Source organism: Euphorbia lathyris, chromosome 5, assembly GCF_963576675.1.
Source record: "Euphorbia lathyris chromosome 5, ddEupLath1.1, whole genome shotgun sequence".
Classification (NCBI taxonomy): Eukaryota; Viridiplantae; Streptophyta; class Magnoliopsida; order Malpighiales; family Euphorbiaceae; genus Euphorbia; species Euphorbia lathyris.
Genome location: NC_088914.1, coordinates 15,264,408 through 15,280,338, shown reverse-complemented (window position 1 = coordinate 15,280,338; position 15,931 = coordinate 15,264,408). Strand labels below are relative to the sequence as shown.

The 15,931-nt window shown below is 32.6% G+C and overlaps 3 protein-coding genes across 4 annotated transcripts; 1 reads left to right on the top strand and 2 right to left on the bottom strand.

Moving 5' to 3' along the window:
• Positions 1-1,113: 1,113 nt before the first annotated feature.
• LOC136229167 (glycosyl hydrolase 5 family protein-like) lies at positions 1,114-5,949 on the top strand. Its single transcript, XM_066017757.1, has 4 exons — positions 1,114-1,517; positions 2,730-2,977; positions 3,999-4,519; positions 5,231-5,949. The coding sequence occupies exons 1-4, from the start codon at positions 1,122-1,124 to the stop codon at positions 5,740-5,742; spliced, it is 1,677 nt and encodes a 558-aa protein (XP_065873829.1). The 5' UTR covers positions 1,114-1,121; the 3' UTR covers positions 5,743-5,949.
• LOC136229171 (proteasome subunit beta type-7-A-like) lies at positions 5,784-9,068 on the bottom strand. The gene is made up of 9 exons (XM_066017761.1): positions 8,907-9,068; positions 8,606-8,770; positions 7,926-8,067; positions 7,706-7,802; positions 7,523-7,592; positions 7,318-7,422; positions 6,958-7,056; positions 6,760-6,847; positions 5,784-6,173 (listed from the first exon to the last, which is right to left on the bottom strand). Exons 2-9 carry the CDS (start codon positions 8,747-8,749, stop codon positions 6,097-6,099), a joined length of 822 nt encoding a protein of 273 aa, XP_065873833.1. The 5' UTR covers positions 8,750-8,770; positions 8,907-9,068; the 3' UTR covers positions 5,784-6,096.
• Positions 9,069-12,469: 3,401 nt separating this feature from the next.
• LOC136229168 (cytochrome P450 86B1-like) lies at positions 12,470-15,438 on the bottom strand. Of its 2 annotated transcripts, none has more exons than XM_066017758.1 (3): positions 15,304-15,438; positions 15,015-15,177; positions 12,470-14,694 (listed from the first exon to the last, which is right to left on the bottom strand). In XM_066017758.1, exon 3 carries the CDS (start codon positions 14,093-14,095, stop codon positions 12,524-12,526), a length of 1,572 nt encoding a protein of 523 aa, XP_065873830.1. In that variant the 5' UTR covers positions 14,096-14,694; positions 15,015-15,177; positions 15,304-15,438; the 3' UTR covers positions 12,470-12,523. The 2 variants fall into 2 exon arrangements, with proteins under 2 accessions (XP_065873830.1, XP_065873831.1); XM_066017759.1 differs by having other exon boundaries at positions 12,470-14,539.
• Between the last annotated feature and the right edge of the window lie 493 nt (positions 15,439-15,931).

The window sequence follows — 15,931 nt, the reverse complement described above, 5'->3', positions numbered from 1 at the left end:
CGGTATATAGCAGCCCACTTAAAAAATCATGCTAGTAAGTTGAATCTCATTGAAAAACCGCTGCAATCCATTCTTCAACATATAGGCTTTTTCGATTAATCGAATCTGAATCATTTCTTTGTTTGCAATCATACAAATTTATGAATCTACGGACAAAATGAATATTTTCTTTGTTTGACTGTTATTTAACTGTCACATCAGGATCTTTGAAACATTAATTATGATTAAAATATTTAGTGTATTACTAACACAGTTAAAAAAAATATGTTAAAATACTAACAACTCATTCTGTATATAAATTAATCGCAATTTTTGTTGCCAAATTGTCTAGAATGTGTGATATGATAGTCAAATAACTTTCAAACGTGTTCTTTCATAATGGATAGAGGTAAATTTGATTTTGTTTGAAAACGTAGGGTTAAATTGTACCATTTTGTATATTAGAGGCAAATCTACACTTTTTCGTGAATGTTAATTAGGGTCAAATTTGGACCTTATCCAAATTTTTAAACTTTAATTATTGTGTAAATTCATAGCATCTGAATTTTAAAACGTAACATAAAAGTCAATTAATATTACATTTTCTAATAATATGACCATCAAACTTCAATTAATGCCTCAAAGTAATGGTTGATGACCTCGAAATAAAAAATTTCAAAAATTGATGATATTTTAAGTAACTTTAATTCATCAAAAAATTTTGTTTTTAGATCATTTAGGTGTTATTTGGTTAGAAAAAAGAAATCGAATTTTTAGAAAGAAATATCCAAAAATTGTGATTTTGGAAAATAAAAAAATGTGATTATGTAGTTCTAAAGAGTTTTAATTCTTGAACATTTTCATTTTGAAGGTGTCAACAGTCATTTTAAGGCGTTCATTAAAATTTAGTGATAATGATGTTAGAAAATTTAAATTTAAGTGACTTTTATCTTACGTTTTAAAGTTTAATAGTCATACTGTAAAAAGAAGTAAATTTCAATGGCCAAGGATGTAATTTACCCTTGAATTATTGTTTCAAATTTATAACCCCACTTTCCTAAAAAGAATTGTAAATTGATTTATATAATATTCATCTATAAAAGCTAGAAACCAACAAAATTGCAAAATCTGAAACCCAAAAAATGGGAACTTTTGCTTTGTCTTTCAACTTCATCTTCTTCCTCTCTATACCCATTTTCTCAGCTTCAGCTCTTCCACTTTCAACAAATTCAAGATGGGTAGTGGATGAAAATGGAGAAAGAGTGAAATTAGCATGTGTGAATTGGGTTTCACATCTAGAACCAGTGGTTGCAGAAGGTCTTAGCAAACAACCCATGGATTCAATTGCTAAAAAGATTGTTTCTTTGGGGTTCAATTGTGTCAGATTAACTTGGCCACTTTATTTGGCTACAAATGATTCCTTAGCTTCCATTACTGTTCGACAATCTTTTCAATCTCTGGGTTTGCTTGAATCCATTTCTGGTATTGTTGCTAATAATCCCTCCATCATTGATCTTTCTCTCATTCAGGCTTATCAGGTAATTATTTGTTTCTTTAATTTTATTTTGGTTTAAAATTCAATTAGCTCCCTAATCTATGGTTTATTGGTTATCTGTTAATTTTTAATAAAAATAAAAAATAAATTTAACACACAAATATTATATTTGAAAAAAAATGGTAAAACAAATTTTTTAGTACAATTTAACAAAATGTTTTAATTTGAAATATCATGAAACACTGATGTAAATTAAATTTTATTTTATTTTAAGTATGGAATGGATCCAATTAAAAATTTCAGCCTATGGTATGGATATAATTGATAATTTTTAAAATTTAGAATCTAATTGAATTTTAAGATATAAATTAAGAATCTGATTGATTGATGATTTTAAAAGATTAGAAATTAATTAATTTTCAAGGTACATTTTAGGGACCCATTGTTCTTTAAATTTTTATGGAAAAAAAAACATTCTTAGGTCCTTTTAGATTCATTTTTGTTGGATTGAGTTCATAATATTTCATTTCAACGTATTAAACTAAATTCGAATTTTTGTTATATTAAACTTTTAATAGAATGAAGTTATTTTTGAATGAATAAAATGTTATTTGCAGTGTTTAAACAATTCCAAATATATATAAATAAAATGAATTGTATTTTTTTTTAACCAAATTAGATATTTATAATATGTAAATTTAATATGATAAAAATAATAATGTAATAGTCTAATATATCGAAATAAAAGAGCATAGGCTCGAACCACCAAAACCAGAATAAACACGGGCTTAGAATGCTTTTTGCCATTAAAAATTGGTATGGGATTAGTGTCTATCTAATTGCAGGGCCCCACATTCAATAAAATATTGCCAGACAGGATAAACAATGAACGTCATATCCAATCAAATTATTTAAAGGAAAAATGGAATAAGTCAAAAATAGTTTTAAAGTTTACAAGATCAAATTTATTCTTAATGTTAAAACTTTGCAAATTTAAGTTAACGGTAAGAAAATGTTTAAAATTATGTAAGTTTTATAGAGTAATTTTATTTCTAACATTAATAAATTTAGTCAATTTAAAAAATAATTTATTAAAATGTATCTTAACCATAAATTAAAATTTATTTTTGCAAATAGAGGAAACTTCACATCCACATTTATAAATTTTTGAACTATGAAAACGTTTTCATAAATACGTGAAATTTATTTTTATAGTTTGTCCGAGTATTTAATTAAAAAAAACTTGTAAATATAGGCAGTGGTGTCTAGCCTTGGAGAAAATAAAGTGATGGTGATACTTGACAATCACATAAGCAAGCCTGGTTGGTGTTGCAGTAACTTCGACGGCAATGGCTTCTTTGGTGACACTTTTTTCAATCCTGATTTATGGATTAAGGGCTTAACCCAGATGGCTACTTTATTTAATGGTGTCTCTAATGTTGTTGGTATGAGCCTCAGGAATGAGCTTCGAGGCCAAAAACAGAACGTTAACGATTGGTACAGGTATAAATGACTTAAAAGAGATGCTACACTTTATCCATTTGATAGCTTTAAAGATGTCTCATTAGTTCATTCAATTTGTTTAAAATATCTTATGAATCTACTAAATTCACGTGAACATAAGAACATTTAGATAAGTTAAAATATATCACTTTAAGCAAATTTAAGGAGCTAAAAGATTATTGTAACAACTCCATGGGTTCAATATGTCACTTTAAGCAAATTTTAAAGGCTAATAGGTTATTGAAAACAAACTCATAAGGCTAACGAGACACCCTTAATGCTCAAGGGGCAAGCGGTTTTTCTGACTAAGTTCAGAGGGATCGTGATGTATTCAATCATTATATTACATAGTTTAGGTAAAAAGTATAAAGTTGGTCTTAGGGGAAAATAGATTTAGATTGCAATGTTAGCACTAACATTTTATAGATGGAGCACTTTTAGACTCCATTAATTGTAGATCTAAATAAGTGTTCTGTTAATTTTGTTCTTTGTTTATACCACCACCTAAACTCCAGTATCATCAAGGACAGATTTAAAGAGATCGAGGGAGGGTTTGAATATCCACTAGTAGTGAAAAACTCCATTAAACCTACGTATGAAGCTTTAACTTTTTAGTATAAAGCATTCAAAAGATTTAAATTAAACACTCATAGGCATTGGAATACCTCCTATAAGTGAATAGTGGATGCGTCACTAACTGTCGTCCATGTGTAACCAAAGTTAGTGCTAATTACATTGCATGGTTTTATACGTAGTATATTCTAAATTTATTATCTCTCCAATAACTATAGAACTAAATTTATATTTTAGGAGGTCCAGGCATGGAACTAAGTTAACAAAAAAATTAACTTTTATTAGATCTATCGTCAATGGAATCTGAAATTGCTCGATCTATCAAATATTAGTGCTAAAATTGGCATGGAGTGCAAATTTATTCGCCCTCAATAAACATAAAGCTAAATTTGCACCTTATTCCTATAGTTTATTATTTAGTAAAAATGTGTGAAATGGTGTGCTATAGGTATATGGAAAAAGGAGCTGAAGCAGTGCATTCAGCAAATCCAGATGTTCTTGTCATACTATCAGGCCTAAATTACGACAAGGACTTGTCATTCCTCCAAACTCGTCAAGTGAACCTAACGTTCACCCAGAAAGTAGTTTTCGAGGTACATTGGTATGCGTTCACAGACGGGCAAGCATGGAGAAACGGGAACCCGAACCAAATTTGTGGAAAAGTGGTGAATAATATGATGAGGATTTCAGGGTTTTTGCTAGAGCAAGGATGGCCATTGTTTATGAGTGAGTTTGGAGTAGACCTAAGAGGTAGTAATGTGAATGATAATAGGTATTTAGGTTGCATACTTGGTGTAGCAGCTGAACTTGACTTGGATTGGGCATTGTGGACACTGGTTGGAAGTTACTATTTAAGAGAAGGAGTAGTAGGTTTAAATGAGTTCTATGGGATCTTGAACTGGAATTGGTGCGATGTCCGAAATTCAAGCTTCTTGCAGCACTTATCAGCCCTCCAATCTCCTTTCCAAGGTTAGGTTTGATCTAGTATAAATTTTCATACTTTTGCTTAGCTCTTGCCCTATAATGCTATCCTATGGGGGGAAAAGAGCTCTATTCAGCTCATGAGCTTGGTAAATTTTGTCAAACTCTGGGGCATTGGGGTCTTATTGGACGGAGACCAGATGTGTAAGATTCACGAGTAGTTAAATGGCACATCTGAACTCGTTAAACACGAGTTGTTTGTGATTCATGAATCTCTTTCATCTGGACTCCGTCCAATAAGAGCTCAATGTCTGAAAAGTAAAGGCCTAATACATCTCTAGCGCTATCAAACTTGTCTAGAAAAGTCTAATGACCCCTCCAATTTTGAAAGCGACCAATTAGCCCTTTGAAGTTGCTTAAAGTGACATGAAAATAACCTAAGCCCTACCTGACAGAACAATTGGAAATTTGGAAAAGTTGAAACATGCATCACTCTAAGCAAGTTCAGGGGATCAATATGTTACTTTAAGTAAGTTCAAAGGGCCACTAGATCACTTTAAGCAAAGTTAAGGGGGTCAATAAGCCACTTTAAACGAGTTTAGGGAGTCAATGGGTCATTTTCAAAGTTAGGGGGTGGGGAGGGAGGCGGGCAATCGGCTTTTATGGCCAACATGGAGGAGGGGTTGTGTCATATGTAGGGCCAGGTTTATCTTATGATTAGAATCCAAGGTAATTATTTCTAAGCGATGTCATATGCAGGGCCAGGTTTATCAGAAACTAATCCACACAAAGTGATTTTCCACCCAGCAACAGGTCTCTGTGTCCTGAGAAAATCATTGTTAGATCCATTGAGTTTGGGGCCATGTTCTGATTCTGATGCTTGGAAATACACGCCTCAGAAAACACTAACTCTAAAGGGTACATATTTCTGCTTACAAGCAGATGATTTGGGTAAACCAGCAAAACTTGGTATCATTTGCACAGACTCTAATTCAAAATGGGACATCATCTCAGATTCTAGAATGCATCTTTCGTCTAAGATCTCAAATGGTACAAATGTATGCCTAGATGTGGACTCCGACAACACCATTTTTGTAAATACTTGTAAATGTATGAACAAAGACAGCACCTGCGACCCAGAAAGCCAATGGTTCAAACTAGTTAACAGCACAAGAAGTTCAACTGTGACAAAACCCTATCTTCGTATCAATTCGATCTTTAATTTTCCAGCAAAAGATTTCTTTTGGAAGCTTTTGGCTCCAGTACTATAGAAGCAATTGATTAAACAACTTGACAAGGGATCCATTTAACATTTTCAACAGTAAATGATACTTCTAAATTTGTATTAAAGCAACATAAGTACACTAGTATTGCAAACATTGAAGTGCTTACAACATTAATTTCTAACATGATTATGATACTGATGTAGACCACAAATAATAGATTCTCTTAATAATATGGTCTTATCATGCAAAATATTCAATACCAAAGTTCTTTTTTTTTCCTTTCCTAGGATTTCCACTTTCTTGAGCCGTAACGAAATTCAGATATCATGCTTTAAGGAAGAAGTAACCACAAGCTTACAGAATGGATTCAAGTTGCTGAATGCTGATCAACTACATGAATTATTCTTCCATTGCATCTCCTCCATCAATCACGTCCACCAATTTTCTCAAAGGAGTAATCTTTGTTGATAGAACCTCTGAAATTTGCAAGTAGGTGGGTTAATTAGCCTGTAGTCCTTTCAAGTAGAACTCGATTTGGAACGTCGATACAAATTATAGGATTACTTCATCTCGAATACAAGAAACAAGATAATCTAATATTCTGCTAAAAATAAGCATAAAGATATTGCATTCATCACATTGTATCAAATACTTATGCCACAAATTTACATGTGCGATAGTCTTGCAAATCATTTTTTTTAGAAAGGCTAAAGAGCAAAACAGTCAAAAAGAATTATGATAGCACGACCAAGGCTTCAGTTTATCACGGGGAAATGAAGATACTTAAACCCTTTAAATATCAGGACCAAAAAATAACTTTGGCAAATAATGATGTGCACTCAAGTTAATAAGGTACAGCTTGAAGTCTAATCCCCTTGCCACAAAACAGGAAAAATACTGGTTCATGAGTATAAATCTTATGAATTGATTACATGATACGATAAGAACAATATGATCACCAGAGGCCAGTCAACATAATATGACCTAAGTGCTGGCTTCCATTCCACAATACCAATATGGTCAGTTATGCAAAAATCAAACCAACTTTATAAAATCACTAACCAGTTTTCTTGGAGAATTTATATTGTTTGTCACTGACATAAGTGCGAGGATTCAGCAATTGGTGGTTTCTTAGGTACTCTTTATTTCCCTATAGAAGCAAACAGAATAAGAGAAACAATTATTGAAAAATTAATGAGAGAAGAATATTCATATAGAATGAAAATTTATCTCACAAGAGATTGGGAAGGATCAACTAACCTTTGTGATTACACAAACATCAACGTTGCTTCCACTGCCCAAGTCATTGAATATGCCAGAACGAATAGCCTCACAGACCAAATTTACACCATCTTCTTTCTGTAGAGAAAAAGTTCAAATAAAACTCACCAATCTATCTCAACTGTACAGATATCAGTTGTCAAAACTAAAGCTACTCTATTACCAAATCGCAAGCACCACTCATATAGATTGTTTACTCCAAAATTAATAAATAAGAATCCAATATCTTTTGTCTGACGATTATGCATCAGATTTACCCACACACAAAAATGCAAGATTTTATATGTTAGAAAATTTCAAAGCCCAAATTGCCTCTAACTATTTTGCAAACCAACTTACTGTCAAACCTTCCCGGTATTTGGACTCAAAAACAGCCATTGCAGCAAGGGAACCAGAGCCCATTGTAGCATATGGCAAGGTGTCTGTGGATCCATGAGGATAGATCTGCAAAATGCAGTCAAATTGTAAGAAACACTTCGGGTAAACGAAGAATGCACTGTACAATATGTTAAATTCATAGCTCGAAGACTAGAATACAACTCACAGTATGTAAATGGGGTCCATTGACATCAATTCCACCAAGCACCAATGCAGCTTGAACATGACCTTGGTAGCTGGACACAAGAGAATTACCAGTTAGGTATACAACTTTCAACAATTTCCATCTACTTATTTGAGGAAAAAACCTCTAATAATGATTTAAAATTACCATATGGTACAAACTTACTTAAAAAGGTGGGACTTCAAAAGAGTAAGGGCAGTCACAACCCTTGATTCTCGACCAGTATGATATCGATGTAGCTGCAACTGGGAGCTGACCATGTCTGAACCAAAAGCACCCGAAAACCAAAAATGAAGTAACCTCCTCCCATTTTATGAGAAAAAAGGTATGAAGGATGAACAAAAAGGAAACAGGAAGGCCGTATGCTAAACAGCACTTGAAATACCTGTTACTGCTTCAGTGTCGGCTGCAGTTCCTGCTCCGCAGCAGTAAATGTTGGGAGCCATATAATGAATCTTCTCGCAATTCTTATCACAAACTATAGATCCTGCAGTGGCTCGTGTATCTGCTCCCAGAATCACTCCATCCTGAGGTTGCATAAGAAGAGTGTAAAATAATTTCCTTGGAATAAATAGTGGTCAAAAAACACAAACAGAGGAAGAAATAAACATTAGCTACACATAGCCATCAGGCACCATTTGAAACCAAATATGGATAAATTTGACTTCATATCCTGATAGTTAAAGATGAAGAATTTCTGGTGAAGCTCCTATTATTCCAGATTAACTGGAAACTCACTTAAGCATAAGCCCAAGAGACAATCCCTCAACTTCTATAAGAATTTTCAACAACAGCAAACATAGAAATTAGAAGCTTCCATCAAACACAGAACAGTAGACACGCAATTGTTATCTACTTGAGGCAATTAAGAGAGTTTGCTCTTCAATCTTGTTATATTTTCGCTTAATACGTAATTACACACCTAAACTTGTAACGTTTATATGCCTGGTCAAATTTTAAATGTGCCAAATCAGCCAATAAGGGTGCCATAGCCCCAAAATTTACTAGTTCAAGGTAAAGCTTACAAGCAAAGCCAAAGGAATTCAATATGAATAGTTATATTACCTGAAAAATGAGGCCAACAATCGTTGTTCCAGTCTTCGTAAAAGACGGAGGCTGATGGCCTTTGCTCGCCAGCATATTATTTCTTCTACACAAATCAAAGCTGAATCCACCTTTCTGCGGAACTTCCATCGCACAATGTGACATTTTCAACTTCTAACAGAAACCCTACCAATATATACATCAACATGAAAAGTGCAATTACAATCAATTAGAAAATTATAGATTCTACACTCTTCCTACAAAGCTCTAACTCATAAGAGCAATTGAAATAGAATTGAAAACTGTATGCAATGATACTTACAGGAAATGAAAGCGCGGGGAGTTTCTTGGAGATTTGTGAGCTACGAAGACGATATTGCAGTTCTGGGATAGATCACAGATAGCGAAGGTCTTTGAAGCATTCGCCAAAAAACTTGCTGGAAAAGAAACGAGAATTTTTGTTAATTTTGATTTTGTGCGTGAAAACAAAATAGTATTACTAATATATTTCTATTTCTCTTTTGTGCCTACATAATTCTTAGGGTAATTAATTTATTAGTCCTTATATTTTGACAAAACATACTATTTAGTCCCTGTATTTTCAAAAACACATAATAAAGTCCACAACCTTTTTCTCGATGAACTGTTTAGTCCCTAACGTTTTTTTCGGTGAACTGTTTAGTCCCTGCCGTTAGTCTCTCATGAAGATTTTGTTAGTCAATTTGGATTTGCGTTCTTCTTTTCCTTTATTTTCCTTTCCTTTAAACTCTAATGCATCTGAAATCAACTTTGAGTGTTCTTCTTCTTGATTTTCTTCTTAATTGTTCAAATTCGTAAGCATTGGGTATGTTCTTTTTCTTGTTCTCCATACAAATAGCGTCGTCTTCTAAATTGGATTTCCTCTTCTAAAGTTTGAAGGTAAATAATAAAGGGTAATTTAGTCATTTCCGAAGTCATAAACGGTAAAAAAAACTAACAAACAAACGGAAGGACTAAACAGTTCACTAAGAAAAAGGTTAAGGACCTTACCATGTGTTTTTGAAAATATAGGGACTAAACAGTGTGTTTTGTCAAAATATAAGGACTAATAAATTAATTACCCTAATTCTTAAATGTGCAACTGTTCCCCAGAAGGCACAAGCTTCTTGCAATTCGGTCCTTTTTTTAATGTAATTTTTATTTTGTTGAGGAATTGTTTCAAAAAGTTGATTGAAACCTAAAGTTAATAAAGTGTCTCATTAATCCCTCAAATTGCTTAAAATAATTTATTGATGACTTGAACTTTTTTAAAGTGAGCTGCGGATCACTAAACTTGCTTACATTAATTTACTAACACATTAAACTTGTTTAAAGTGATATACATTTCAACTTAGCAAAATTTGTAAAAAAATTCAAAATTTAAAAAATAAATGTCCAATTCACGACTTTAAATCTTTAAAACAATTTAATTTTCTGTTTTTTAGACTTTTAGAACGTTTTTCTAGATTTATGAACTTGATCATGACACTTTAAGTAAGTTTTGGGGCTAATAAAATACTGTGTAAATTCATAAGAGCAATTAAGTTTTTTTTTTTTTGTACAAATTCGGGTGACAACTGATATATTAACCCTATTTTGTTTTTTTAACTATTTAATTTTAATTGAGAGTTGAACAAGGTCGAAAATAAAACCAAAAATTTCACATTAATTTATTATTTGAAAAGGTTAAAATTATGTATGTTTTTTTAAATATTAAAGGTCAAAATTTTATATTTAGTACAATACTTTTAAAAATGTTTAAGACGGGATCATCCATTTTATATATGAAAAATATACTTATTATAATCTTATTTATTTTTTGAAAAATATTTTGTTTTGAAAAATATTTGATAAATAAAGAAAATTTGTTGAAAAAAAAATCTTCTAAAGTTTGGCTACTAAAATAAGATGAGAAAATTTGCAATAAATAAAAAAGGTGGCTCACTGTTGTTTAAAAAGATGATAAGAAATGTTGTAAAAAAACTGTGTACATTAAATTGGCGTGTACATCCATTTCTCTTTCTATTGTACTTTTTGATACAATATTGTACTTTTTGATACATCCACTGTTGTTTTACCTACTGTTTGCTGTTTGCTGTTACAGTTTGCTGTTTGCTGGTTGCTTTTTGCTGTTTGCTGGTTGCTTTTTGAAAAAACTGCTTTTCCAAAAAGCAGAGATTCTCTGCTTTTGTAAAAGACTGCTTTTCAGGTGTAAAAAGCAAACAGCAGGTCACTAACCAAACACTTAATTCTGCTTTTCAACTGTAAAAGGCAAACATGAGAAGTCTAATCAAACACCTAAAAATCTGCCTTTTAAAATGAAAAGGCAAACATGAGGTGAAAGTAGGTAAACAAACACCCATACATCTAATTAAATAACTTATATATATTTATTACTTTTTGAATCTGAATCATTTTATTACTTTTTGTTTATTCAAAATATTTGTATATGTTTTCTAAAACAAATATTTTTATAGGTTAAGAAGATACAATTAAATTTTTTTTTTAAAAAAAAGATACAATTAAAGGGAAAATCCCTCAAATTTGTGTTATAAATATTTGCAAACTCATCTTAAATATTTTTGGGTCATTTGCTAAATATAGAAATTGGACTCTCTTTTTTGGAAGAGAGAAAATGGGGGGAATATTTACAAAAAAAAAAAAAAAATACACAATTTTAATCTAATCAGAAAATGAAATTACCATGAGATTTTTTTTATTTTATTTTTGACAATATATATAGGGCAAAGTATGAAAAAAATACTCGTGGTTTGCCTTATTTACAAATAGATATCCGTAGTTTAAAAGTTTGCAAATAGAGGTATGTGGTTTGCTTTTTTACAAAACAAAGTATATAAAATTAAATTTTTAAGTAATTGATGAAAATAAGAGCGTTTTTTAAATTTTTTTTAACTACATTTATATATTGACAAAACATAGATCCCAAAATCAAATTGCAACCGTGTAAAATGACCTTAAATATCAATAGTTCATAAACTGTCAGATTAGTAAAAAACGTGAAATTCTACCATATTATTTATTGTTTCGATTTAGGAAGTTGTTTTTTTCGGAGGTTGTGTTTTGCTGATAAAAAAAAGGCGGCCCGGTCGCACTACGCGTCCTCGCTGAGCGAGGGTCCGGGGAGGGGTCCCACCACAAGGGTGTACTGGGGGCAAGCCTTCCCCGCTCCTAAGACTCGAACTCGTGACCTCTTGATCACACGACAACAACGTTTACCGTTGTGCTAATTTTTTTTAAGATAAAAATATATTTAATTGTAATCAGAACTTAACTATGTAATTGTAATACTTTGTTTTGTAAATAAAACATACCACAGACCTTTATTTGTAAATTTTTAAACCACATATCTCTATTTGCAAATTGGACAAACCACAAACATATTTTTTCGTACTTTTCCCATATATATATAATATTCCCTCTTTTTTTCAGTTCAATATTCTATAATAATAATAAAAACAAAATTAGACCCTTCCAATTTAGGTCATAAAGGTAATCTAAATATCAAAAAAAGTTAAAAGAGTATATGCAACAAATAAAAAAAATGTAAACAAGTATCAAATTCAACAATATTTAACTTCTTACTTCTTCTTTTTATTCAAACAATGACAGATATATAAATATACATATATATATATAATTGGACCCTCCCAATTTGCATGTGGTGATCTAGAGGCATGAACAAAGGTAAATTTGGATGGTTTTAACAAAAAAAAAAAAAAAAAAAAAAAAAAAAAAAAAAAAAGTCTTATCTTTATAGATGGAAAAAAAAAATCATGCTGTTTACAAATTTTAAAACCACACAAATGCATAAAACCACAGTGTTTATTTTGTGTTTATTTTTATACTTACCACCGACTCTAGAATTTAACCACTCATAAAAATGTAAATATGGATTAGAGCTCATAGTTCTCTAGGCTTGAGAGTCACTAACAAGCCATCCTTCATATATAGCGTAGTTGTCATTTTAGGAACCACAACATGACCTTTTACTACCTTCACAGAGTATCTCAACAAGATAGAAGCAGCCACCATTTTCATCTGCATATAAGCGAACCTCTTCCCCAAACACAGCCTTGGACCTGCATTAAACACTGCATATTTATACTGATTTTCACTCACAAACTTTCCTTCTTTAATCCATCTTTCCGGCTTGAATTCCAAACAATCCTTCCCCCATATACTCTCCATTCTCCCCATTGAGAATATGCTGTACAAAACCCTGGCACCCTTCTTAAGTACAGATCCATCGGGAAGAACATCGTCTTCTATGACTTCTTTAAGCTCTGTTGGAACTGATGGGTATAGCCTCATTGATTCTGATAATGCAGCTTGGAGATACACCATCTTCTTTAGTTCTTCAACTGTGAAAACAATTTCATTGTTCTGGTTTTCGTGATCCCGATTGCCTAAAATCTCGTTGATTTCATGTAGGATTTCTTTTTCAACATCTGGATGGTTGTTAACTAACCAAAAGAACCATGCTAATGCAACTGAAGTTGTGTCTCTTCCTGCAAGAATGAAACTCACACAGAAATCTCTAAAATACTTGTCATGAAATTCTTCCAGGTTCTTGCCGTTTTCAGTATATTCAATGTCCATTAGCCTGGACAAAAGATCAGATTGATCATTTAGGCTACCAAGCTTGATTAACTCGTTTCTTCGGTTCTTCACTGTTTCATCTGCAAATTCATGGACGATATGAATTGCTGCTGTTAGCCTTTTCTCGTGTCCTATTCCGAAGAACTTCATGGGTTTCCAAAAGAAAGGTGGCATCAGGAATCTGGACAAAGTGAGTTCTGTTGCTGCTTCAAAAGCTTTTGCAAAAGGAACTTCAGGCAAATCCAGGTTCAAACAACCAGGATCAACCCCAAAAGCTGCAGTACAAATGTTATCAAATGTAAACCGGAGCAGGATTTCCTGGAGATCAAAACTATCTCCAGATTTCACCAGCTTTTCTGTTACCTTCAACAGCTTCTGATGCACGAGATCTTGCATTGTTTGAAACGAGTGATAAATAAATCGGCTTGAATGCATCTCAGTTTTCGCTTGTCGCCTTTGATCCTTCCACAATTCAGCATCAGCATTGAAAATACCATCACCAAGCAAATCCCAAAACGTTTCTCGATAATATCTTCCTTTAGGGAAGTTCCCGAAATTGGTTTTCACCATATATTCAATATTGACAGGATCAGCTGTCATGACTCCATGAGCTCCTCCCATCCACACACCTCTGTAGTGGAACGTTCCACCAGATCTGATCAATGATCGGGTGACAAAACTGAGGATGTCATTGAGATGGAGTGACATGGTCGGAATGATCCCTAAAACAGGCCATAGCATAGGGCCCTTGTTGAAGATTCTTTCTTGTATACAGCTGAAAAGAAATAATCCCAAAAAAGCAAGAGCTATATCCCACAAGAATGACTGTGAAAACACCCTATCCATTGTAGATAGTAGATTATATCCAGTCATGGTTATTTCAAATTTTCTTCCTATATAATAATCTTCAACGAAAAGAAAGATAGTAGCCGTAATTACCTCAGCTAACCATTCAGAAAAAAGAAAATGAGAGAGAGCTTTTGCACTAGTATCATATGATAATGAGCATATCTATGATGAAGTTAATCATAACTAGCTATGGTGCTTCAAATCAAAAATTAGAGAAATCACCGTATTCCATCACTTGTTTCTATATATTACATGAGTTGTCCAATAAAGGCCATAATTTAGTTTTTATCATACTGATATTACAAAGTAGGTCGTTTGTATGTATCTTCTAGTAGATAAGGATAAACTGTTACAAGAAGTTGTTGGTGCTAACAAAGCTTGAAAATACCTGTTTTGCTTCTCTGTCAGCTGCAGTTCCTGCTCCGCGGCAATAAATGTTGGGAACCTTACTATGGTTTTTCTCGCAGTCTAACAACAACACAAACAGATGCAGAAATCAATATTCACAGCCACATATGAACAAATTGGACTTCTCATTATACAAAGATGAATTCATTGGTGAAGCTCCCAAAATTCCAGATGAACTCAAGTGAAAGTAAGGAAAATAAACAAGTGATCCTCCCCTGAATTTCAAAAAAGAAAAAAAATGAAAAAGGATAAAATGAAAATCAGCGAATATAAAGATGTGCAATCTATCATCTAGATGAAACAGTTCAAAATCACTCATAAGAACAGTAATTTTGCTCTTCAATCCAATTATATCTCCCATTAGAAACCAGGAAAAGGAAAGGACAACATTATGCTCAAACTCAGTCAATCTGTGATTACAATTCGAATGATTATAATTGAAATTAATATCTGCATACGCCAACTGAAAAGAACTAATGCAACTGCCAAACAGAAAAGGCGAAGGCAAATTGAATCCATATAATACGTTTTCTACCTGAAAAATGAGCCGAACAATTGTGATCCAGTCTTTGTACAAGATGGAGGAGTGGACGCCTTGCTTCGATGGCTTACTATTTCTTCTACACAAATCAAAACTGAATCCACCTTTTGGCGAAACTTCCTTTCCAGAGTGTGACATTTTCACCTTCTAATGAAACCTTGACAATGCATAAAAAAAATGTACGACCGTAATCAATTACAAGATGATAGATTCTTTACTCTTGGTCCGCAACTTCAAGAGCAACTGAATTAGAACTGAAAATTGTAAATGTAAGGATACTTACAGGAATTGAAAACGTAGGGATTGCCCTCAGAATCGTGAGCTACGAACAAGAAATTTCAATTCTGTGATGAATCACACAAGTGAGATCTTTGAAGCCTCCAGCGCGGGGGAATTGCTGGAAGACAAACGATAATTTTTAATTTGGATTAATAAAGCATCCTTGTTGAGGTGCCTCATATTAAATTTGGGCCTGTACTCTGCTGAGTGGTTAATCGGTACAAATTTTCAAGGCCCAGTTCATCAGTTCCCTCAATTTTATAAATTTGCTCACTCAACTTTGTTAGTGTCTCACCAGTTTCCTAAATTTGTTTATTTCGTATCACCAGTTTTCTAAACTTGTACATAAAAATAGATTAACTTTCTAAACTTTAAGTGTCTCAATAACTTCCTAAACTTGCTTATTCCGTAACAACTAAATACAAAAACTTATTAAACCTAGATTCTGAAAATACATCTTCATCTATTCAATAGGTAATTTTTTGTCTTCTCATACATTTCAACCTATTATAAAAATTAGTATTGCAGTTTGAGAGATCGAATAAATGAGGATCGAGAGTTAGTATTATGATTTTTGTATTTAGTTGTTACGAAATAAACAAATTTAGGGAACTGGTGAGACACTTGCAAAG